General features: G+C 39.5%; 1 protein-coding gene and 1 long non-coding RNA gene across 8 annotated transcripts in view; one reads left to right on the top strand and one right to left on the bottom strand.

Moving 5' to 3' along the window:
* Positions 1-25,160, bottom strand: part of Ppp1r12b (protein phosphatase 1 regulatory subunit 12B) — a 264,563-nt gene that overhangs the window by 83,942 nt on the left and 155,461 nt on the right. For 5 of the 7 annotated variants that reach the window (XM_029562176.1, XM_029562177.1, XM_008830322.2 and 2 more), the window contains 5 exons: positions 24,031-24,121; positions 19,184-19,387; positions 16,121-16,310; positions 15,927-16,039; positions 14,494-14,535 (listed from right to left, as the gene is read on the bottom strand). In XM_029562176.1, coding sequence (XP_029418036.1) covers positions 14,494-14,535; positions 15,927-16,039; positions 16,121-16,310; positions 19,184-19,387; positions 24,031-24,121 — 640 coding nt within the window. Of the gene's footprint in view, positions 1-9,354; positions 9,476-14,493; positions 14,536-15,926; positions 16,040-16,120; positions 16,311-19,183; positions 19,388-24,030; positions 24,122-25,160 lie in introns of those variants that run through there. The other 2 variants (XM_029562178.1, XR_003849129.1) reach the window with 2 other exon arrangements.
* The window catches only part of LOC108490681, a 21,905-nt gene continuing 3,162 nt past the window's right edge, over positions 6,418-25,160 (top strand). Inside the window, exons 1-2 of the long non-coding RNA XR_001872383.1 lie at positions 6,418-6,639; positions 9,314-9,435. This is a non-coding gene — a long non-coding RNA (uncharacterized LOC108490681). The remainder of the gene's footprint in view (positions 6,640-9,313; positions 9,436-25,160) is intronic.

The following is a 25,160-nucleotide window of genomic DNA, read 5'->3' as shown; positions in this document are numbered from 1 at the left end:
CAATATGAAGATTTACTAGTTACAGAAATCTTTTTGCTTGAGCTATTTGAAGATAAGTTTCTGTCAAACACAGTTCTTGATTTTTTTTGTTTTGTTTTTATTTTTTGAGACAGGGTCTTACTACACAGCCTTGGTTGGCTAGGGACTTGCTATGTAGACCACACTGGCCTTGAACTCATAGAGATCCACCTGCCTAAGTGCTGGGATTCAAGGCATGTGCCACCATGTCACCTTCCATTTTTCACTCTCTTGCTTGGAGGAACAATATATTTTTTGTTGGTCCTTTCCCTTCTCTCGCCATTTTCATCTTTCATGGGTATTTCTCCTCTTCCTACTCTTTAAATGCTGGTGTACCCAAAGCTCTGCTCTAGCTGTCTGTATTTACTTTTTCATGGCAGGGACTCTCCTTAGCACCCCACAGGTGCTGACAGGTTTTCTCTGGGGAAATGGTTCCCTTTGCTTGCCCCTGCTTCAGAATCCTTAATGCTATTGGAAAAATAATGAATCCGATTCTCTTTCTACAAATTCACTTCTATTAACTATCATTTCAAGCCATCAGGGTTCAAAGCTTTGAAAACGTTTCGCTGCTCTCTTCATGAATCCCCAATGTTTCTCCTATGCATTTTCAGTAAGCTAGAAGTTGAACCAGGGGGCTTGAGAGATGGCTCAGCAAAGAGCACTGGTTGCTTTTGCAGATGACCCTGGTTCGGTTCCCGTATCCACATGGCAACTAGCAACCATCTGTAACTCTAGTTCCAGGGGCTCCAATGCCTTCTTCTGGCTTCCTCAGGCATTGCATGAATGTGGTGCACATACAAACATGTAGGCAAAACAGTCATACAAATGAAATAATAAATAAATAAATGAATAAATCTTCAAAAATTGACAAGGCAAAAAAGTCCATAATCTACTCCTGACTGAAAGATTCTAACCATAACCAGCAATTAAAATGAATGACAGTAATTAACCATGTTCTGAAAAGCACCCTTCCAAGAATCCATGAGTTTAGAAAGTAAAAGGCAAACTCAACCACAGTTAAAGTTTATAAAAACAGAATTTCTTCAGTGTTAAGTGATTACATATCTGTCCCTATACTGCACTCTTAACTAACCTCAAATATGGAGCCTTCTGAGGTTAAGAAGGAAAAGGACCAGATGGGGAAAGCAAATACATACATTGGGAAAATCATTTTAAACTTTCTCCTCAAAAGGTAATGAACTGAAACAGAACAGAGAAACTGTATCATTACTACAGGGTAGCCTGTAACATCATATAGCCTAGCCTAGCCTCTATCTCGCTATGTAGCTGAGGATGACCCTGAACTTCTGATCCTCCTGTCTCTACCTCCCAAGTGTTGAGACTAAAGGTGAGTATCACTATCCTAGGTTTATACAGTGCTGAGGATTGAACTCAAGGCTTCACACACGCTAGGCAAGTACTGTACCAATTGAGCTACAGTCCTAGCCCTGAGAAACTACATTTAAAATAACATGAACATGGTTTCTTCTTTACTTTCTCATTCAAGAAGTCTCATTGTTTTTTCAAGTGAAGACAAACAAAAAACATATATCCCTACAAAGATGACTTTCCCTGCCCCTCACAGTTCAAAGTAAAGAATCAAGAGAATTATCCAGATAAGTAGCCAGATAACAGAAAATTCACACTTGGGAGTCATGTTGGCATGACAGCAAACACTACTTGGGATCAGTAACTTAAAAGCAGAGGCCATCAAACTGTAGCAAATCCAATGCACCAGCCTGCTTCTGTAAATAAAGTTTTATTGAAATATAGTCAATCCCACTTACTCTATGTTTCCTATAGCTGCTTTCCCACTGTAACAGAAGAGCCGAGTAGTTATAACAGTCTAGGTATTCCCAAAGGAGAAAATATGAGGTGGTTTATATAGAGTTTGCTGACCCCTAACATACAGCATTATATGTCCCAAAACAAGATAAGGCTGGCCCTGCTGCCCTTGCCATGGGCCTCAGAAAGGCAGCACTGACTCTTCACAACAGTCAGCAAGTAGCCATACCGAAACTGGAGGAAATGAGAAACCCCATTCATTCACAACAGACAGCCCTATGACTCACCAATAAGGCATTTCAGTTTTGAAAAATCCCAACTCCAAAGCAAAGTAACACTTTAGAGTAAAAATCTTTATTTGGTGACATAATATCCTAATGTGTTACTTTTCTACTTATTTATTTATTTTATTATTATTATTATTATTTTTTATGTGTTTAAGCATTTTGCCTGCATATACGTAAGTGAAAATTCCTGCAGAGATCAGAAGAGGGCATTGGCTTCCTTAGAACTGGGGTTATAGAGTGTTAGCTACCATGTGGGTGCTGGAAACCAAACCTGGGTCCTCTACAAGGGCAACCAATGTTCTTAACTGCAGAGCCATCTTTCCAGCCCCTTCTTTTCTCTCTTAAAATGTATCTATCACCTTAAAACATTTCAGAAGCACTTAAGAGCTGTAAGCTCCACACATAAATAAATATTTTAGTTTGAACTGTTACTGTTAACAACTTTTTTTTTTTTAAAGAAAAGGTCTTGCTATATCACCCCAGGCTGGTTTGAATTCTCCTACCTCAGTCTCCAAGAAGCTGGGCCATGGTGCTTAATTCTGTGAATGTATCTTTAAAATGCCCCTCCCTTCTACTCAGTAGTAAAAAATATGGGCATTGTATAAGGTATACGAGTTCAAGTTTATGCTGGGCATGGTGGCGCATGCCTTTAATCCCAGCACTCAGGAGGCAGAGGCAGGCAGATCTCTATGAGTTAAAGGCCAGCCTGGTCTACATAGCGAGTTCCAGGCCAGCTAGGGCTACAGGGAGATCCATCTAAAAAAAAAAAAAAAAAAAAAAAAAAAAAAAAGAGTTCAAGTTTATAACAAAACATTAAAAAAACTAAAGCATAGAAAACACCAAGCATTTTAAAAAGCACATCTGTTAAAGCACATGTATACAAACATTTATGCAGCATGAGGGATCACATTTGGATATGAAACTACGAAGAAATTCGTGCCGTTAAATAACAGTTCTCTTATTCCTAAATATGCTTAATTGAAAACTGAGGTAGTATGAGAAAAATTAAAATTGGTAACTTATAACCAGTCATCTTTATATTTTCAACTGTTTATTTCTCACCTAAAATGAAATAATACTTCTGTAAGTAACATCTGTTAGTGCCACAAGCTTAACATTCCTGCTGGGGCAAATCTACAAACATTCCATTTGCTGAAAAGGAGCTTCAAATCTCACATTAAGCTTTCTCCCTCAATCATGGGGCTAGAACTCTAGCATTAGCTAAGCCTAAGCCATGGTTAAGGCTCTGCAGCCATGCTATCAACAGAAGAAATGAGTACTGTTATAACGTAGGCAATTCTCAGACTCCAACTGAAAAGGGAACAATTATTCCTGGAGGCTCTCTTAGGATCAAAGCCATCAGACGACTGACTACTTTGATAAAAGAGTTAAACCCAAGTGCTTTGAAGCAACCTTATGACACTGTCATCATGGTAATGATGGGGTTTCAGGAATGTTTAAGTAGAAATTGACCCTTTTCTCAAGAATATCATTAGTTGATTTTGAGTATGTACTGAAAAATAGGAAAACTTTGGGAAAATACAAACAGGAAATTCATCAAAATACTTTTTTTTTTTTTTTTTGGTTCTTTTTGAGACCGGGTCTCCCTGTAGCCCCAAGCTGTCCTGGAACTCACTATGTAGACCAGGCTGGCCTTGAACTCACTGAGATCTGCCTGTCTCTGCCTCCCAAGTACTGGGATTAAAGGCGTGCGCCCCGACTCCTGGCTCAAAATGCTTTTTAAAACTTCATTTATTTATTTTGTGTGTGTATATATATGTGGGAGCCAACAAGTCATTATGACTATGTGGAGGTCAGAGAACAACCTGTCAGAGTCAGGCATCTCCCTCTACCATGTGGGTTCAGGAGATCAAACTTAGATGCTCAGGTTTGACAGCATACCCACTGATTTCTCTGGCCCAATTTATCAACATTCTAACAACAATTTCTTCTGAATAGTATGGTTACAATTTTTTTCTTATTCTTTATAGCAGATGTAATTCCTTTTTTTATAGCAAATGTTTTTGATACCCTTACTTTTACTGTCCTGAAATGGACATATAAAATTTACCTAAAATCATAAAATAAAAAAAGCAAAATAATTTACAATGAGATACATACCAGGATGCACACACATTGTTTTAGTACTAGTAATTTAACCAGAGTCTCATACCCTCCACATCTGAGCTATACTTCTATCCCACAAATATATGTATGTGTACGTGTGTATATAAAATTTATATATGCCTTATATATGTATCATTTTATACATACAAATATATAAATAAACAAATATGATAATTCTTAACTCAATAATATTATGGGGTGAAGTAGTAGAGGTCAAATGTAGACCTGTAGAACTTCTTATGTAATACCATCATTATACAAGTGGCATTACAGTCGTCGTAAAACTAAGGGTGGTTTCTTTCCAATTTGCATGATGCCTGGATTTTTATTATTGCCCTATCAATTGAGTTTATACATAAAACCATTTTTATTTCAGACTCATCTAAAACTGCCAAGGGACAACAGTTTGATACGGAACATCATAGGAAACCTAGTATCTCTGGCCCCTTCCATGAAACACATGCAGCATTCCCCACCACACACATCACCATGCCCCCCGAAAGTACTGCTGTGCATTTTCACAACCACCTCTAGAAATGTTCCTGCTGTTTTTGGGAACCAGTCTTATACTTTTCTGTACTTCATAAATTTTCTCTAATATAGTAAATTATCTTTTTATAATCATAAAAAACCCTTCCCTCTGGATTTCAAGCTTATGAGTGTTCCTCTAACAATACACCTAAGGTCATAGTTCTAACATGAATTAATTAATACCTTGTAGGCAGTTGGAGGCAGAAAGAAGAAATGACAGAAAAAGAAAAGATTGGGAGGTTAACTAACTCTTCTTAGTAGTTAGGTAAGTCTTCCACATTTGGGGGGCAAGACATGTGAAAGAAGCCAAAACAGATTACCTTGAAGGTCAGTTTATTCTATCTTTAAAAAGGTTTCTGATTAAAGCAAAATTTACTGATGTAATGTGACACTGGGTCCAAACTTAAAGGGTCTCCAAGGAATACATATGAGCTTTGATTACTGAGATTTTCTTGGCAACAGCATGACCTAAAATTAATGGAGTTCATAAAAGGAAGATGCCAAAAGAAACTTTGTTCTTAAGATGGTTTATGCAGCTTGGGTTAGACAAGGCACAATCCATATATAGAAATCACAGCATCTGCAGTATTTTAAGAAACTACAGTTGAAAACAAGAGCAAACATACAGTGAAGGCAAAGATTCTTCTAGGTCAGGATGGCATCAGCCACTAGGGAAGATTCTTCAGTGTGCACTGGATGACAGGCGGTTTCCCAGACAGAGCTGGTTGACTGCCATTTATCTATCTCCATCCCCTGCCCTCAACTGCCCAATGTCACCAACTGCACAAATTCAGGGCCAGCTTGCCTTTTCACAAATAGAATTCCTGCCAACTCCCTGGGGCTGGTTTTAGCAGGACTGTTCATAAAAGTCATCACTTACTGATTCTATCCTTACTTTTAAAATCCTTACGAACATTATCATGTTATAAAATTTCTCAGACTACTCAAAATCCTCTCATTCAGTGTACTAGATAATCACCTTTCCTTTTATTTATTTATTCTTTCCCTTATCGGTTTAAAGATAGAGGTTGAGTAGAGAAAATCTGTATTTTATTATCCTTTTAACTCTGTTAAAAGCAACAGAAGCTTACCAAGAGAAAAATGATTGTAGTTGTGATATGGTCACCTGTTAAAAAATATTACTTTACTACATAAATAAGTCTATCCGATAGCTTACCTACTGTGTCTTTAAACTTAGGCAAGCTGTTATTCCATCTTAACAGTGTAGTCCTGTCTGGGAAATACCTTACCATATTAGGCAATCGGGCCCCATAGAGAGAAGAAAGCAAAACAGACCTAGGATTTTACCTAAAAGGAGAAAGGCCAAGACACTGCCCAGTGGTGGAGAGTGGACAGGAAATTACTGGCTATATTCCAACAGACAAAGGGGTTTCACAAGATTAAGTAACAAAGATTAAAAAATACTGCTTAAGAGAAAAGATCTAGCAAATAGTCAGAAGCAAACTTGTGAAAGATTTAGAGAAATAGGAAAGGGGGCTGATATTGATTCAGAGAGAAAGGAGAAAACCAGTAAAGACCCATAAAAGTAGAACTGCTGGAAACATTGGCAGAAGAAAAGCACAAATAGGAGGGGTAACTCAGGCATAAAAATGAAAGACTGCCTGACAGAGAAAGGTGTAGGGATTTGATTTGCGCAGGAGCTCAAAGGGTTCTGAACAACCTGGAACATTTAGTCCTGCTCTTTTTTCTTCTTTCTACTCATTTTTTCTTGCTACCTCAGAAAGCCCTTTAAAAACTTCCACAAAACGTTCCAGAAAGCCAGGTGTGATGGTACACATCTGTAAACACAGCACCCAGGAAGGAAGATGGAGAGGTCAGCCTAGGCTACAGAGTAAAGCCTGTTTCAAAATGAACAACAAAAGCTACTCAGGTATGTGTCATATATTGGAGTTATAGAAGAATCTGGGCTACTTCTTACCTCTCAAATAACTACTTCTTTAAGAGCAAATTAGTAAATAACGTTAAAACCACAAGACTCTAAAGGTCAATGAAAGTATTCCAAAAGTCATGTTCTAGTCTGACTTAGGAACTTAGGAATGACCACAAATTATTTACATGTATTAGTTCATTTTTATTTCATAACTCAAACAGTAGGTACTCCTATTATCCCTATCTCATAAAGATTGATTGACTTGTTTGTTTATTTGCTTATTGAGACAGGGTCTTACTATGTAGCCCAAGCTGGCCTCTACCTGCTTCTTCTTTCCAAGTGCTGAAATTAAAGATGTGTGCCACCACAGTTGGCTGTTATTTAATTTTATGTGTATGAATATTTTGCTGCATGTATGTAAGTATATCACATGCATGCAGTGCCCATGGAAGTCAGAAGAGGGTGTTGGATCCCCTGGAACTGGAGTTAAGGACAGGTGTTAGCCACCATGTGGGTGCTGAGAACTGAACCTGGGTCCTTTGGAAGAGCAGTCAGTGTACTTTCCTGCTGAGCCATTTCTCTAGCTCCATTACCCCCCAGATAACAGTGCCAATACTGCACCAACAGAGGTAGTTTGCTGTGCCGTTGTTGTGGTTATTAGGCTTTAGAGCTGGGTTGAACCATTGGTTGATTTTCTCCCTTAGCAGCTTACATAGTATCTTCTAGAATTATGAGAGCTAGTCTTCAGGGAGGAGGATTCCAGGTCAGTTCTAGCTCCACTGCTCTAAGTCCAATGTCCGAAGTGACCTGTCTTCAGCAGTAGGGTCTTACCTGTGAGTTCTGGGAAATAACCAAGGGTTCCAGCAAAGCCTGTGTTATTCTGGGAGTCTCTTGGACTACTCTGACCAACTGCTTGAAGGAAGGTCTCTCCTGTCTGGCACTATGCTCCCTGCCATATAGCCCCCAGGTATACAGATGCACTCATGTCCAGATATCATTGATCCAACACATTTCCCTCTGGCTTCCTACACCACCTAAGTTCCATTCATGTCTTCTCTCTAATCCCCCGTCCAATCTCCCTCCTCTCTCCCGAGTCCAAGCATCCCCACTCCTGCCCTCCTTCCAGTTGAACACCTCCACTTTCTCTACCTCCCCCCTGGGAACATATGTTCCCTACTATCCCTCTTTTGGGACATTTCTCTTTCTTCATCGTATATTCAAGCCAACAACAAATCTAGGTTATTCTAATTTCAAAACATCCTGAATATAAGAACTTTTCAAAATCTGCCTGCTATCATCTTGATCCAAATCACCTTCATTCAGTTTTTCTTGTATTATGAGCAGCTTCCTAACTAATCTTGTTTCTACTGGTAACCCCTTAGAGCGTACTGTAGAGTGGCCTGTTAAGATATAAATTTAATTATGTCACTCTGCTGCTGAAAAACTCCACAACAGGTACACATATACTCAAACCAAAAGCCAGAGTTCTTTTTTAAAAAATATTTTATTTATTATTTTTATTTTACGTGTACGAGTGTTATGCCTGCATGTAAGTAAGTGCACCTGTGTCATGCAATGCCCGCGGAGGACAGAAGAGGCTGTCAGATCCCCTGGAACTGGAGTTACAGACAGCTGTTAGCTGTCATGTGGATGCTGGGATTCAAACCCAGGTCTTCTGCAAGAACAGCCAGTGTTCTTAACCACTGAGCCATCTCTCCAGCCCCCAAAGCCAGAGTTCTTATAATGACTTAGTCTATGATGTCTACCCTCTTTCACTCTGCTCCAGGCACAGTTATTTGTTTTTAAGTTGATCTCAAACATGCAGGGCATATCTGCCTAAGGGTCTTTGCAACTGTTCGTTCTGCCTTCACCCCACCTTCACATGTCCAGTATAGCTTCTTATTTCACATGCTTCAATCTAGGCTCAAATAATATTCTGTTGCTGCAGCCTTTCCTGATTGTCCTATTTATAGTACTAACCTCCTGTCCAGGCGACACTTTTGATTCCTCTTTACTCACTGTGGTTATTCCATAGCACCTATTACCTTTTCACATACTATCTATGTATTTATTTATTGCCTGTTTCTCTCACTGGAGTGTAAATTCTACAAGAACAGAGTTTTTTTTTTTTTCATTGTTGCAGCCCCAGAAGTTAGAAAAATGTCTGACCACAAGTGATACTTAAGAGCACTTGTTGAAAGAACCAGAAGATACTGATGTAAGGGAAGCAGGACAAATAGAAGGTGCATTTAGTGGTTGGCATTATAGATATCTCTGGGGCATTTATTTTTTGTTAAAGTTCAGAACTAAGCTTTGTCAGCAAATTTAAGTTGTACTATTTATTTACTTAGAAAAATATTAAATTTTTTAGATCTTGCATTAACCTTATATTAAATCTTTTAGAACATCTTACTAATTGATCTCTCCACTAGCATGACAACAGTTATCTAGAACAAGCACCTGGATACCCATGAATTAATGATGAATTTTAAGAGATGTTAGTAATCCAATCTACTAGTTTCATTCAGGACTAAGACAGCTCCACTGCTAATTTAGAGAATAAAGTTTCAATGACTTTGTTCAGACTAAGTACCACCTGATTTTCCTAATCTGGGATGGGTAAAGGGAGGTGGATTTTCCTGACAAAAGTATGTTAATTCTTACTTCCTGACAGACATAACTACCCACCTATGTCAAGGACAGCAGAAGAATGATGATGCTCTCTACCCACTGAATCGTAGAACTCTCTGAGTAGGCTTTAAAGTTCTCCAAGAAGATGTTCCTTCATTCAAGGAGGTGAGATGCTACTAGCAAGTCAATTCGAACATGTGACCTGCTGGGTAAAAAAACCAAATGGATGAACAGGGTGTGGCAAAAAATATAAGCCTTATTTTCATGTCTGTGTCACTGCTGTCACATTAAAAAAGTTCCCTGACGCAGGACACAGGGTGCTCACCTAGCAGAGATTTTACAACTCTAAATAATTAACTTCTCTGGGCCTCAGTTTTCTTCACTGTGAAATGAAGTTCTTAAACCAAGTTATCTCTAAATTCTCTTCTAATTTTTTTTTTTTTTTTGGTCTTTTTGAGACAGGGTTTCCCTATAGCCCCAGCTGGCTTGGAACTCATTGTGGGAGACCAGGCTGGCCTCTATCTCACAGAGATTCTCCTGCCTCTGCCTCCTAAGTGCTGGGATTAAAAGTGTGCACCACCACACTTGGCTGTCTTCTAATTTTAAGATACCAAAAGTTACAAGGAAAAAGTCTATACTAAATGGAGTTCTTCAACAATTCCTTTGAAGCAAAAGCAACTTGTCTTTGGCTCTGCTTCTTTTAGAGTATCAATTCTGCTCGCTCACCATCTTTTCAGCTGACTACTTGTGCCCTCTAGTGATACAGTCAATTATACAACAGGATCGGTTAGGGAAACAGACTGCTCCTGAAGAGCAGATGGGGGAAAACAAGCATACAAAAGATAAAACTTCATGTCAAACAAAAGGCAGGCAGGTCAAAGACGCAGGGAGAAAAGATTAGAAACCAAACTGGTGTGCCTGTCCCTGTTCCTTCTGGAACAGGCATTGTGGCAGTCACTGTTCCCACTATTAAAGCCCCAGCTTTTGCTTTCCATGGTTTTTAGTTACAGTTAAACAGTGTTTGAAAATTTTAAATGGAAATTCCAGAATAGATAATTTACACACAGATTTTAAATTGTTTTGAGTAGTGTGATGAAATCTTATGCCATCCCGCTCTGTCCTGCCTGAAGCATGAATCATCTTTGTCTGGGGTACCTGCTGTATGCCAAGTTAGTCATTCAGTAACTGTCTTAGCTATCAGATCAACTTTTAAGACATCAAGATTTCAATGCCTATGCTTAAATCACCCTCATTTTACTTAATAATGACCCCAAAACATGAAAGTAGTGGTGCTGGTAATTTCATTGCAGCAAATGGTTATAGGTACTCTATTATTATTGCTGTTAATCTTTTACTGTGACTGACACGTAAGTTAAAATTCATTGTAGGTATGAAGAATGAAAAAGCATAGCGCATATAGAGTACAGCTCTGCCTGCAATTATGGACATCTCTAGGGGTCCTAGAGAATATTCCCCCATGGATAAAGGGGACTACCATATAATAAACATTAAATGCACTCTTGAATATAAAAGTATTTTATATTAACATTTAGATTGTTTCTCCTACACTTAGTAAGACAAAAGGTAGCTAAAGCTTTCCAGAGACTACCTGTCACAAACCTACTGTAGATAATAAAACAGAATTGCTTTAAACACATCTGTCAAGAAGGTGCTAAGATTTCAAATTATATGTTCTTTGTCAGTTTCACTGTCTGGTGGATGTACCAAGTAGATGAGTTTTGACTAAAACCATTTATTGTACTTCTGAACTTAAGTAGGGTCCCCAGACTTCTGTGTTCCTTAGGGTCACCAGCACAGCAACACATGGCTGGTCTCTTTATCATCTACTTTGTAGATAGCAAACATCAGGGCCGCCTTCCTTGGCCATAAATCTCATCTGTAAATAAATCTTGGTTACATTTTTATAAGTACTTAAAAAAGAAAATGGATTTTAATGACATCAGCAGAACTTTGGATTACACAGAAAGGCCTTCCTATCCATGCAGTTGTTACTGACACATGGGTGAGACATTAAGGAATCTTCTGAAATCTTTAAGAAGAAAGGGGGGAAAAATACATATATAGAGTCATTTTACTCTAACCCTAAGTGGAGGCATATCAGAGAGATGATGACCAGTGAAGTCTGCTTTCCCCTATTTTTAAAATTAAGTATTACTGGATGATTCAATACAAGTTTAAAGAACTTGGAATATTAATCTATGGTGACAGAAATCAGAAGAATGATTTTATTTCTTGGATTAGAGAATGGACTGTAAAGAGACAAAGAGAACCTTTAAGGTGTTAGAAAAGTACTATATTGTGACTTGGGTGCTGGCTATACTGGCAAATGTAGGTGTCAAAATTCATAGAGTGACAATTTAAATCTATGTATTTTATTGATTATAAATTATATTCCAGTAGAGTCTTGGGATAACATGTGCCATCCCTCTTAAGGAGTGGACCAGGAAGAGAAGGTAACTAGCGTGACCTCAATATAGTCACTGAACCAAAACCAAGACAGAAAAGAACTGCCCTGGCTTCTCAGCAGTGTCCACACTGATTAGCTAACAGTGCCAATTTAACAGAATGCCCCCTCCTTTGACTGGCACATTGGTTGCTCAGAGCCAAGTCAACTTTACTGCTTGAAAGATGGGCAGTAAGGTATAGGAAAGAGAGTAGTTCTAAGAGTCATTAGATGCTACTGATTGCCTTTAAGTAGAATTGTAGCAATTTATTCTGGACCATCTCTAGGTAGTTCACTCTGCTGGCCCACAGTGATGCTGCCTGCTAGAAAAGAGTGCACCAGGGAGAAAAACAGATAATGATTAATGAAACAATCAAACCTAAGACTTTTAAAAAGGTAGTCTCACTCCATGCCAACTCATTATCAGCTTTTCCTTCTGGAGAACTCTGGGTAGGGCTGGGGAACAATGTCTGAAAGGTGCTTGGATCAGCCCTACCTTATCTGCATACATGCAAAGCTACCAGTCTATGTATAGGCTGCTCACTGTTCAGATTCATACTGGAGTCTGCCTGACATATGGCGAAAACTAGTACATGCCTCAGCAATCGGATGAGTGGAAGATTCTTTAGTCTGTCAAATGACTTTCATGCCAAACCTCAGTAGTCCATGCTTTTCCTCATAAGCCAGAAAAAAGTCTTTTCTATAATATTAATTCAACAGTCCTAAAATGAAATTCCTTAAGAAGCACTGCATCAAGATCATTTTAATTCTCTTCCTAGGATAGGATTTTCCAATGTAAGAAGTTTAGAAAAGTACAGACAGACTTTTCACTACAAAAGACACGGTATGACATCAAAACTTCTGTGTTATAACTCCTTGGATTTAAATGGCCTGTGCTAACCCTCTAGGGATTATGGTCTGTTTCAGTGCTTTGTAATCTATTTCTCAGCTTCTTTGTTTAAGCACAGTTCCTCAAGGGAATTTTTCTGTATTCATTTCCTGTCCTCAAAAGCTTTCCTAGCCCCTTAAAGAATCTAGAAAGTTGCTAGCATATTTGAGTTATCACAAGTACACACACACACACACACACACACACACACACACACACACACACAGACTTGCCCAAGGGACCTCCTTTATGTGTTACTTCTAGAAGTAATTCATCATTGCTACACAGTCTCAGCTTCACTCAAGGGTACACAATTCTTCCCTATGTTATCATTAATTACTTTTTTTTGTTTGCTTTTTTCTATTTGAGGCAAAATCCCACTAAGCAGGCCAGTGTGGCCTCAAGCTTATTATACAGGGGCTGGAGGGATGGCTTAGTTGGTAAAATGCTTGCCATGGAAGCATGAGGACCTGACTTTGGATTCTCAGGACCCATGTAAAAAAGTCAAACGTGGCAGTGCATGTCTGTGATCCCAATGTTTGGGAGGTAGAGACAAGAGGATCTCTAGAGTTTGCTGGCTAGTCAGTCTAGTTGAATTAGTGACTTCCAGGCTTGGTGAGAGACCCTGTTCCAAAAAATAAGGTGTGAGAGACCCTGTTCCCAAAAATAAGGTGGAGAGCAGTTGAAGAAATCACCTGACATTGACCTCTGGCCTCCCCACACACATAAGCATGTGCACCCACACCCATCTCCCATACACATGAATACATAACTACATGCCATAAAGACACAAAACAAAACAAAAAAAAACTTGTCATTCTCCTGCCGCACCCTCAAGAGGGATCGAGGGCATAAACCAACATATTCGGTGACTGGGATCTTCACTATTTAGGTAGGTCAATGACAATTTGATACTTATGTCTCCACTGTTAAACATGAGTTAACTGTTGCTTTTCAGTGCTATTAAATATACTCTAAGAACATATGTACAATAAAGCGCAGGGTATTGAAAGGCTATCCAGTTTACACGCTGCAAATAGTAAAACTCATGTATTTATATACTTCTAATTAGTAAAAACCAAATTCCTTCTTTCCTGCAAAAATACCCCCAGTGTATGGCTGGGCATGGTGACACATGCCTTTAATCCCAGCACTCGGGAGGCAGGGACAGGCAGATCTCTGTGAGTTCAAGGCCAGCCTGGTCTACATAGTGAGTTCCAGGACAGCTGGGGCTACAGGGAGACCCTGTCTCAAAAAGACCAAAAACAAACAAACAAACAAACAAACAAACAAAACAAACAAAACAAAAAAACCCAGTGTTGGAGATATCCAAGTAGCTCAAAGGAGCCTAGACTATCATCAGGAGTGCTAGGTGCAGGCCCTTTAATGGAGAAGGGAGTTGCCCAGGTTTCAAAATGTCAAGTTATAATAGAGGTAAGGTGCTTTACCTTATCTCAAAGTCAAACATAAATGATTCTTAAACAGTCGGATAGTTCTATGTTCTCCACATTTATATTCTGTTTAGTGGAGGTCCGTAAAGAACTATCACTATATACTTTTCTTCCATGATTTCAAAGTACTTTATACAATCTACTAATATTCAAGAGAGGAAAAATGTAGAACTTATACTGGTGTTGAAAACTGACAACTAGTATAGACAGATACTGGAAAGTTGTTCAAGAATATGGGCATTGCAAAACCACAGGTAAAGTACCACCAACCAGCACCTGCCATACTTCTCAGAGGAATGTTCATCCACAAACTCCTCTTCATCCCACATTTGCATAGGATCTGCTCATCTACCAAAACTCTGTTTCTAAGACTAAAACTGAGCCCTAAGGGAATTCTGTGTCACCAGCTTGTCACTTACCCATGCTTCTTTGACCTCTTCAGAGATATCAGCTTCATCCTCCTGAAATGGAAGGAGAAGGAAAAACAAAAAGATCATAGTACCAGACCATTTTGAAGGCAACAAGGTCACTTCCCATCAATTACACATTTTGGCATTTTAAACATGGGCTATGTATGAAAATTAACAGCCAAATTCCACTTTTAACAGCTATCATAGGCAACTTAAAAACATCACTTAAATGTGAAAAATGTCAAACCACTTTCAAAAAAGCAAGACTTCATTTCATCTCTGTGAAAAGGTAATAGTCTATGGTCTGGGAATGCAACTTAATGGCAGAGTGCTCATTAGCCTAGCATGTGCAAAGCCCTGGGTTCAATCCCTAGCACTGGCCAAAAAAGAGGCGGGGTGGGGGGGCTACCAGTCAATTTAGCCTTATGACAAGGAAATACATTTTCCCAAAAGACAGTGTTTAACAGATGACTATTACTGTTACATTTCTTATTTTGATGAACAGTTTTATCTAATTTTCATTAGTAACCAGGGGCCTCTAGCTCAGGGTATATCAGCCACCTGGTTTTTAAAATGCCAATAACAAGCATGAACAAATAAGAAAGAACAAGCTATGAAGGAGGGTGCAATTAAAAAGTACTGAATATGTGGGACTGGAGACACGGCTCAAAGATTAAGAGCACTGGCTACTCTTGCAGAGGACCTGGATTCAATTCCTAGCACCCACATGGTGGTTAACCACCACCCATAACTCCAGTTCCAGGGGATCTGATGCCCTCTTCTGACCTCCATGGGCATTGCAAGGCATGGGTGCACTTAAGACACATGTAGGCAATACACTCATACACATAAAATAAAGATAATAAGTAAAATTTTTTTAAAAAAAAGTACTGAAGATATGTTTGTGGTTAGGAAGCATGTCGATTACTCTATGCAAAAGCCAATTTTCTATTATTTGCTCCTTTTTCCTCCAGAAGAGTAAAACTGAGTCAAATAAACTTATGTCAACTTATAGATTTTAAATGCTTTGAAATGGTTCTAGCTCTATTAAAATATTTAATTAGGATCTTGGCTTATTTGTAGTATTAAGATACTGTTGACTGTATGAGTTTTAGGGATGATTCAGGAGGACTCTTAAAATTTTCCAAGTTTATTCACTTGTTATACTTGCTTACTTGGTAGCTGCAAATTTCCAGTGTTTAAAATTATTTATCAGTTACTGAGTATTTGCCATGTACTGAGCACTGTTCTCGGTATGGTCACCCAGCAGGAACATACCAAATGAGACACATCCTAGTTAAGTCTTCTCTTTTCCTCCATAAAAGTTCTTAGCAATCTCTATAGGAGTCATGGTGCCACGTGGGTTCTTTTTTTTTTAACTCAAAAGGAAGGTTGGCAGCCACAGGCAATGTAGTGTACCCTGTATAGACCAATCCACTTACATCCTTTGTCCAGAAGTTGATGCCTGTGCCTCTTCGCCGTTCCTTTGGCCGCCTCCTCTCTCGGATAGACAGTCTGTTAGAGGATTGATCATCCAAATCAGCTTCTTCATTCTCTGCTCAAAGATAATACAGAGTGTGGATCTTAAGAGCTTGGGTCATATGCCCTGGAGAGTGGCTTCTGAAACTGTACATACCATTTTTGTCCATTTCCTTTGCAGTTGTAGTGTTGGTGGTAGTCTCTGAGTTCCCAGGTTCAGGGACTGAAGATCTGTTTGTCTGTAGAATGTGGGAACTGGTATAGAGAGAGGGTCTTGATGCAGAGGGAGACACTGGTGATGTGGGTTTGTCTGCTTGAGTTGAACACCTTAGGCGATGATAGACGGGCTAGCAATAATCCACAGGATGAGATATTAGAGGTCAAGTTCAACCAAAGAATAAAGATAGCAGGTTTTTTTTCAAAATGGGCCTTTTAATATTGAGGAGACGTAATAACAGTTGATGCTCAATCAATAACTACTGGGCTGAATTAGAGTTAGTCAGAAACCAACAACTAGCTTCTGGACTCCTAACTCTTAGGCTATCATCATGATGATAGCAGATGGTCATTCCTAAAATGACCAAAGGGCACTAAACAGCACTGTGTTAATAGAAATTCTTTTGACTTTGAAAATGGAAAAAAGATCTTAAAGATGTGGTGCTCAGAGGCAAAGTACACAGGAAATAAAAAAAACTTAGGAGCATGAAGAAGCAAGATCTAGGAATTATCTGAGAACAGAGAACAAATGGGGTCATTCTAGCAATTTCTCAATGCTCTTCCAACATGCCATACATGACTTATTGGAAAAGTTTTACCTCTTTTTGTGGATCTGGGGATCAAACCCAGGACCTAGCATGTGCTAGGCAAAGTTGGCTATGCTGCTGCGTTACACCCTAGTATCCTGAACTTTTTAAATTTCCATTTTCCCCTTTAAACTATTTTTTTTCCCAAGAGTTGAGATAGACAGAACCTAAACTTGCTTTACCGAAGATGCCCAGTGATGCATATTCTCACCATTATTAAGGTTTTTATTAAATTTTATTTATTTATTTATTTTATGTGTTTCCGTGTATTGCCTGCATGTAGGTAAGTGCCCCCATGATGTGCAATGCCCACGGAGGTCAGAAGAGGCTCTCGGATCCCCTGGGGCTGGAATTACGGACAGCTGTTAGCTGCCATGTGGGTGCTAGGATTTGAACCCAGGTCTTCTGCAAGAACAACCAGTGTTCTTAACCTCTGAGGCATCTCTCCAGCCCCTATTATTAAGTTTACAATGTGGAGGTTATAAACTTTTTTCTGGTCTTTCTAATTTTTATTTATTATTATTTAATTTTATGTGTATGAGTGTATTGCCTGCATGTGTTTAAGTGTATCCGTGTTGTGCAATGCCTGTAGAGTCAGAAAAGGGAGTTGGATTCCCCTCCAACTGGAGTTATAGACAGTTGTTAGCTGCCATGTGGGTGCTGGGAATCGAACCCAGGTCTTCTGCAAGAGCAGCCAGTACTCTTAACCGATGAGCCATCACTCCAGTCCTTTTTTGGTCTTTTTGCCACAGGGTTTCCCTGTAGTCACAGCTAGCCTGGAACTTGCTATGGAGATCAGGCTGGCCTTTATCTCAGAGAATTCTGTATACCTCTGCTAGGATTAAAGGAATGCGGCGCCGTGCCTGACAGAGGCTATACACTTTTTTAATTTATAAGTTATAAATACTGAAATAATACGGTAAAGTTTTGTAGTCAGATAGAACTTGGCTTTAATTCCTCATCAGCAGGCAGCAGCTGTGTAACTTGAATAAATTAACTTATCTGAGCTTCTGCTTCCTCACTGGTAAAACAGGGATCCCACCACCCTGAGGATGGTGAGGATTACATGAGATAATGTGTGTTAGGTACCTCAACACTACCTGGACGTTAACACTCAAAAAGGACAACATAAAAATAAAGTGTCTAAGAGAATCTCAGTTCATGGAATTTAGCAATCAGAGTTCAACTTCAAGCAAGTGAGTCCTTTCTCTTGTAACTATAGTAACCATAAAATTTATCAACCCACATTGGGACACTTTTGAGAGGGAAAAGGAGTGGTAATGAAAATACAGAAAGATAAGAATTGCAATTGAAACTACGAGTAAGTCTGTCCTAAATACATCTTTGACTCTCCCTGTGAATCCCAACTCTACTAGAGATGTGTCCACCCCTATGGTGACGCCCAGGAGTACTTTGTAAGCTCATCAATTTGGGGAACACATTAGTGTTAAACAGAACAAGCTGTGGAGTCAGATCATCTACATTCAAATCCTCAGCCGTGTGGATTTTGTAAGGCAAGTTACTCTACCTCCGTGACTCAACTTCCTTATCTATGAAATAGGAATAGCAATACCTTCCTCAGAGGGTTCTCCTGAGGGTTAAAAAAATTAATACAGGGGCTGGAGAGATGGCTCAGCAGTTAAGAGCACTGACTTCTCTTGCAGAGGACCTGGGTTTGATTCCCAGCACCCACATGGCAACTACGGACTGTCCTTAACTCCAGTTCCAGGGGAATCCAAAGCCCTCTTCTGACCTCGGCGGCATTGCACGACATGGGTGCACTCACATACATGCAGGCAATACAATCATATACATAAAATAAAAATAATGCTTTTTTAAAAAATACATTTGAAATGCCTGAAAAGTGTCTGACCTAAACAACAAATGCTTTTATTTGCATTTTGTTATACTATAACATCTCTTTATAAAATAGTAAGACAATTGAGAAAAGCATAGTTAAGTCTCAGAGGAAAAAGAGGATCACTAAAGAACTGAAATCCTGGGACTGGAGAGATGGCTCAGGGGTTAAGACCACTGGCTGTTCTTACAGAAGACCCGGGTTCAAATCCCAGCACCCACATGGCAGCTAACAACCATTCATAACTCCAGTTCCAGGGGATTCAACTCCCTCTTCTGTCCTCCGCAGGCACTGCATGACACGGGTGCACTTTCATGCATACAGTCAATACACTGATACACAAAAAATAAAAATAATATATAAAACATTTGTTAAAAAGAACTGAAATCCTTTGACTTTTTCAGTTACACAGGTCTGTCTGCCAAAGACAGCTATAAACAGTGTTTCTTATGAGTGGTTCACTGCAAAGTAGGGAGGATAGCACTTAAATCACCAGTGATGAAGATTCACCAAATTATACTGTTTGTGGCACAGAACATGCCAGCAAAATTGAGCTTACCTCCTCATCCAGACTCCTGCCCCAGGGTTGTTGGCGCTCCCCAGACTCCTTTGCTGGAACTGCTGAGTGTTCCTGCTTCTTGGAGCTCCCCTCAAATTCACCAGGGTCTTCAAGCTTTTCACTAGGCTGCTCCTGTGTTTGCCTCTCTGCCCTTGACCGGCTGAAAGTCCTTTCTGCTTCTTGAAGGTCTGTTAGGGTAACACCCTGGGAAAAAAAAATTACACAATCAGGGCCATTTCATACCAACATACAGTAACTCTTGAGAGGGAAACTCCCCCCAAACTATCTCAAATGAAGGTCTCAAGATGGAATATAATGCCGTTTTAAGCAATACTTGCTTAAAATAAGCACACCAATGTACAAAGAACTCAGACCTAAATCTAGGTACATTTTGAATTTTAGCTTTCCCAACTCAGTCTCAAAAAAAAAAAGAAAATAGGTCAACACTGATGTCTGCTGTTATAGAAGTAATTGGGCACATACTAAATTGTGCTTAGCATCTGTATCTGAATGCATTTTACCCTCCCCCACAATCAAATGGATAATCCCTATTCTCCAAACAGCAGATACTGGAAAAACAATTTTTCTCACAGAAAGAAAATCCTGGCTCAAAAAGATAGAAATTTACAGTTAGGCTAGAACAGCAAAAATCCTCCTAAACATACATTGGCTTTTCTCTAACATCATTTCCTGAGTAACTCTAGGTATCAAAAGAAGATATGCCAATAGTTAATGTTCCCCTGGGGGTCATGAGAGTAGCAGGACAGCCTTGGGAAGAGAATGAGGTATTCCAATCACATGGGTACATGCTCAGAGCCTCAGAGGAGGAGGAACTAACAAAACCGGAAGGCTGTCGCTGAGTAAATTCATAACTGCCTTTTAAAAATGTTTATGTTAAATTATGTGTATATGTGTGTCTGTGTGCATGTGCATGTGAGTACAGTGCCCTTGGAGGCCAGACGATGGTGTTGATACTCTGGAGCTGGAGTAATGGGCAGAACTGAATTCAGGTCCTCTATAAGAGCAGCAAGGGCTCTTAACTGCTGAGTCATCTCTCCAGTTCTATAACTTCCTTAAAAATTTTTCTAAACTATTCATTAATTTATTCATTCTTTTAAAGAACTGATTTCTTTTAAGTAATTAAACTACAGAGCCAAGTAGTCAAGTGATTCTTTTGAAGAAACTTTTTTTCAAAAATTTATTTATTTTAAATTTATGTGTATGTATGTGACCCTTCACAGCCAGCAGAGAGTGTCAGAGCTCTTGGATCTAGAGTTACAGGCAGCTGTGAGCTGCTATGTGGGTGCTAGGAACTGAACCCAGGTCTTCTCTAAGAGCAGTAAGCATTCTTTAACTACTGAGACATTTTTCTAGCCTATTTATCAAGAAATTTCTAATCTAACAAAAATGACATGAAAAAAGCCAGATTACTACAATGAGAGATTGTACATATTTAGGGAAACACTAGTATATGGAGAGATAGCTCAGTGATAAAGTTAATGAGAAGACGTGAGTTTGGATCACCAGAACCCATGTAAAGACACCTGTAGCAAGATGGAAGACAGGGACAGGAGACTCTCTGTTCACAGATAAGTAGCCTGGTGTTTGCAGTGGTGAACAAGAGCCCCTGCCTCAAGAGGGAAGACGAGGACTGAACACCCAAGGTTGTCTGACCTCCACACCCACACCATGGCATACTCACACATACTTACACATACATGAACATGCACATGTACGACACACACACGCACACGCACACACACACACACACACACACAAATAGAAATACAAGAGTACTGGGGGAGTTAAAAGGCACTTCAATGGAAGGGCATGAGGGATGGGAAAGTCGTTATGGCTAGATGGAGTCTGTCCAAAGATTCAAAAACTGAAGAGGCCAAAGATGGTAATGCCAGCAATTTAGCAAAGGTGTGGTTGGGGGTTGAGTGGGACAGCTGAACTGAGGGAAGCAGGCAGAGGCTGGGCCAAATGCCATGCTAAGGAACTCCATTTACTTTCCAGACAGATATTCTTTTGGGGACAAGAGGTTCCTTTGAGAATCTAATGTCTTTTGGGGACCAGAGGTTCCTTTGAGAATCTAATGACGTATTTTCAAATGAAGTCATGTATATATTTCAAGGAGTCTAAAGATCCTTCCTAGTTCTGATGTGGATTTTTACTTTCTTTCTCCTGAATCTTTCCCTACAAGAATTTTTTAGATATAGATGGACAGAGAGAGATTGTTTGAATGAGAATATCCCCCATAGGCTCCCAAGTATTTGGACATTTTGTCCCCAGTTGGTGGTGCTGCTTTGGGAGGTCTTAGAAGGTATGGCCTTGCTGGAGGACGCACATCCCTAGGGGCACACTTAGAGAGTTCTTAGGCCCTGCCGGATTTCCAGTTGCTCTTTACTCCCTGTGCCTGCTTCATGATGTGAGCACTTAGCTTTCTGCTCCTGCTCCAGCTACCTCAGCAAGCCTCCCCACCATGATGGACTAATCCCTCTGGAACCTGGAGTCTTAAGCTCAGATAAACTCTTCTTCCTATAAGTTCCCTTGGTGATGGTGTTTGATCAGAGCCAACAGAAAAGTAACTAAGACAGAGAGTGTCAGTCTTTTACTTTGTACTCACTAGAGAGGTTATTAAATTAAAAATCCCCAAACCATAAAACAAGTATTGACAAAGATGCGGAGAATGAGGATGCTTGTGCAGTGCTGACAGGAATATAAAATAGTGCAGCTACTATGAAAACAGTATAGAAATACCTCAGAAATTAAAAAAAGAATTATCATATAGTCCAGCAAATATTTCTAAGTATATGCCCCAAAGAGCTGAAAGCAGGGTCCTGAAGAAAGATGTGAACAGCCATGCTCATAGCAGCATTATTCACGGTAGACAAGTGTCCATTAACAGATGAAGGACAGGCAAATTGTGGGCCATGCCTACAGTCTTCAAGAAGACAATGACATGTGGCACAACACTGCTAAATGAAATAAGCCAAACACATGAGGACAAATGGTGCAGGATTTCACCAACATGAGATTCATAAAGCAGTCAGGTTCAGAGACAGAAAACAAAAACTGCTTGCTAAGTGCAGATTAATTACTTTATGAATAGAGAATTTTATTTTGAAAAGGTGAAGAAAGTTCTAAAGATGGACAGTAGTGTTGTGAATTACTGACACTAATTAAACCTTAAACTAAACCTTAAAAAGAATAAATTTTGCTATGTGTATTTACTACAATGAAAGAAAAACAAATAGTCTTGGGTCTCACGGAAGGGAAGATGCATTCCACAGGAGGAATAGGCAGACAGCCATCAAAACAAAAACAAAAGGAAAATGCCTGACCATTTGGGAGGGTCAGGAAAGATGAGCAGGATCTCTTTACCGCTATGTATCACGTCCCCTTCTCAGTTGCCAACTTTCTGCTAGACTTCTGCAGCATCTGAAACTGCTGAAATGAACTTCTTCATTTCTAATGCCAATGCTATTTTCTAGTTTCTTTTTCACATCACTCTGCTTTATGCACTCATCTTTCTCTGTCTCCTTAAATTCCTAACTCATAGCCTTTCCTCCTGACTCATGGTCACTGGGACCTCAGGTCATGCCTTTGCCATTCTCAGCAAGGACTACCATGAGAGCTTCCCAGCTAGTCCTCTGGTTTCCTGACTTGGCAAACTACCCTACTGACCACTCACACCAACTGTCTGCATGGAGATTCCACAAAATATAACGTGAACTACAATGCACTCTTCTTTAAACTGTTTGGATGGCTCCTTTAAAGGATTTTTTGGTAACATATTTGAAATATAACTCATGTATCATAAAATGTGTATAATTCCATGGAGTTTAGCATATTCAAAGAGCTTTGCAACTATCACTGCTCTCTAATTTCTGAACATTTTCATCATTTCCTGAAGAAAGCCACAGCCACTAGCAGTCTCTTCCCATTCTTCTTCCCTGTGGCCCTGAGCATTAATCTTCTTTCTCTGTTTCTGGATGTGCCTATTTTGGATATATCATATAAACAGGGTCATATAACAAATGGGTTCTTTGTGTCTGGCTTCTTTCACTTGGCATGTTTTCTCAAGTTTCATCCATGTTGTAACCATTACATCAACAAAATTACTTATGTGTATGTGTGCATGTCTGTGTATAAGTTTGTGCACATGTGTATGGGTATCCAAGGAGGCCAGAAGAGGGTGTTAGATCCCTTGGATCTGGAGATACCAGTGGTTGTGAGCTGCCGAATGTGGGTGCTGGGAACTGAACTCCTATCTTCTGCAAGAATAGCAAGTGCTTTTAATTACTGAGCTATTTCTCCAACCCCTGTAACATTACTTTTTAATGCCCAAATAATATGTCATTGTACTGACAGCATATTTTGTTCATTCACTGGTTAATGAACATTTTCCTGGGTTATTTTTACCTTTTGGCTATGATGAATAATTCTGTTATAAACATTTCTATGCAAGTTTTATGAAAATGTATGCTTTCATTTCTTTTATGTATATACCTAAGAATAGACTGCTGGGTCAAGTGGAAACTCTAGGTTTAACATGTTGAGAAACTCCTAAACAATTTCCTCAGATATTTCAGTGTGCTGAGATATAGGGATTCTTAAAAGTTCTTAAGCCCAACTGGAATGATTAGTCTTGAGCCTGAAGAAATGGAAGTGAGAGTGAGTGGATTCAGCTATAAACTCATTTGATTCCAGGCAGTACAACATTAACCATGTGACAAATTTTAATGCTGTGGCTAGAATAAGGCATTATTTTTAGTATTTTTAAACATACCTCCATTGGAAAGGAAGACAGACAAAAGAACACTGGGGAATGTTATATGTACCTGAGTAGACCTTCGTGTCTGTCGAGCTTGTCTGGAGCGGGCTTTCCGTAAAGACTCTGCTTCCTCATCCCGTACAGGAGTCAGATAGGACCTACGGAGAAAGAAAAGTATCAGCAGGTGTAATGCTTTGCTGCATGAACTCGAGAAGGTGCTTTCACATACTGAAGGGATTTCCACACTGAGAACATTATCTACTAAAGGCAAAATGACAGCAGTGTTATCTACCACCAGCAAGTGACATTAGAGCATTTGAAACATCTGTAAAGGTGCATATTCACATAGAAGTGTGTCATCTGTGGAAAGAGAATTTTACTTCTTCTTTCCCTATCCTCACAATTTCCCTATCCTTACAATTTTTCCTTCTTTTCTTGTCTTACTGCTCTGACCTGCAATTACAGGATATGCTGAACAGACGTGGTAATAGTAGGCATCCAGGATTTCTTCCTGCTTTCAGAGATAGCACTTGCAGCATCTTATGAGCACTAAATGAGATTCTGGCTGTAAAATTTCTTCTTAAAAATTTATTCAGGTACTGGAGAGGTGGCTCAGCGGTTAAGAGCACTGGCTGCTCTTGCAGAGGACCCAGAGTTGATTCCCAGCACCCAAGTGGTGGCTAACATCCTTCAATAACTCCAGTTCCAGGGTATCCAATGCTCCCTTCTGACCTCCACTGGCATGGCACAATGGGTGCACCTACCTACAAGCAAGCAATACACTCATACACATAAAAAATAATAAAATATTTAAAAATTTGTTTAAATTTTATTTATCCGAATTTTTTTTTGTCTGCATGTATATAATTGTACCACATACATGCAACTGTCCAGAGACGCCAGAAGAGGGAACTGGAGTTACAGGTGGCTATAAGCTGCCAGGTGGGTGCTGGAAACCAAACCCGGGTCCTATTTAAGAGCAATTAGTGCTCAAGCTGGGCCTAGTGGCCCACACCTTTAGTCCTGGCACTCAGGAGGCAGAAGCAGGTGGATGTCTGTGAGTTTGAGCCTAGCTTGGTCTACATAGTGGATTCCAGACCAGCTGGGGCTACAGGGAGTTCCTGTCTCAAAAAAAAAAAAAAAAAAAAAAAAAAACAAATTATAAAACCATTCCTGCTCTATACGAAAGCACATCAC

The sequence above is a fragment of the Nannospalax galili genome, unplaced genomic scaffold, assembly GCF_000622305.1.
Source record: "Nannospalax galili isolate Female #2095 unplaced genomic scaffold, S.galili_v1.0 scaffold113, whole genome shotgun sequence".
In the NCBI taxonomy this organism is placed as follows: Eukaryota; Metazoa; Chordata; class Mammalia; order Rodentia; family Spalacidae; genus Nannospalax; species Nannospalax galili.
The sequence above is the reverse complement of the archived record's forward strand: the minus strand, read 5'-3'. Positions and strand labels throughout refer to the sequence as shown.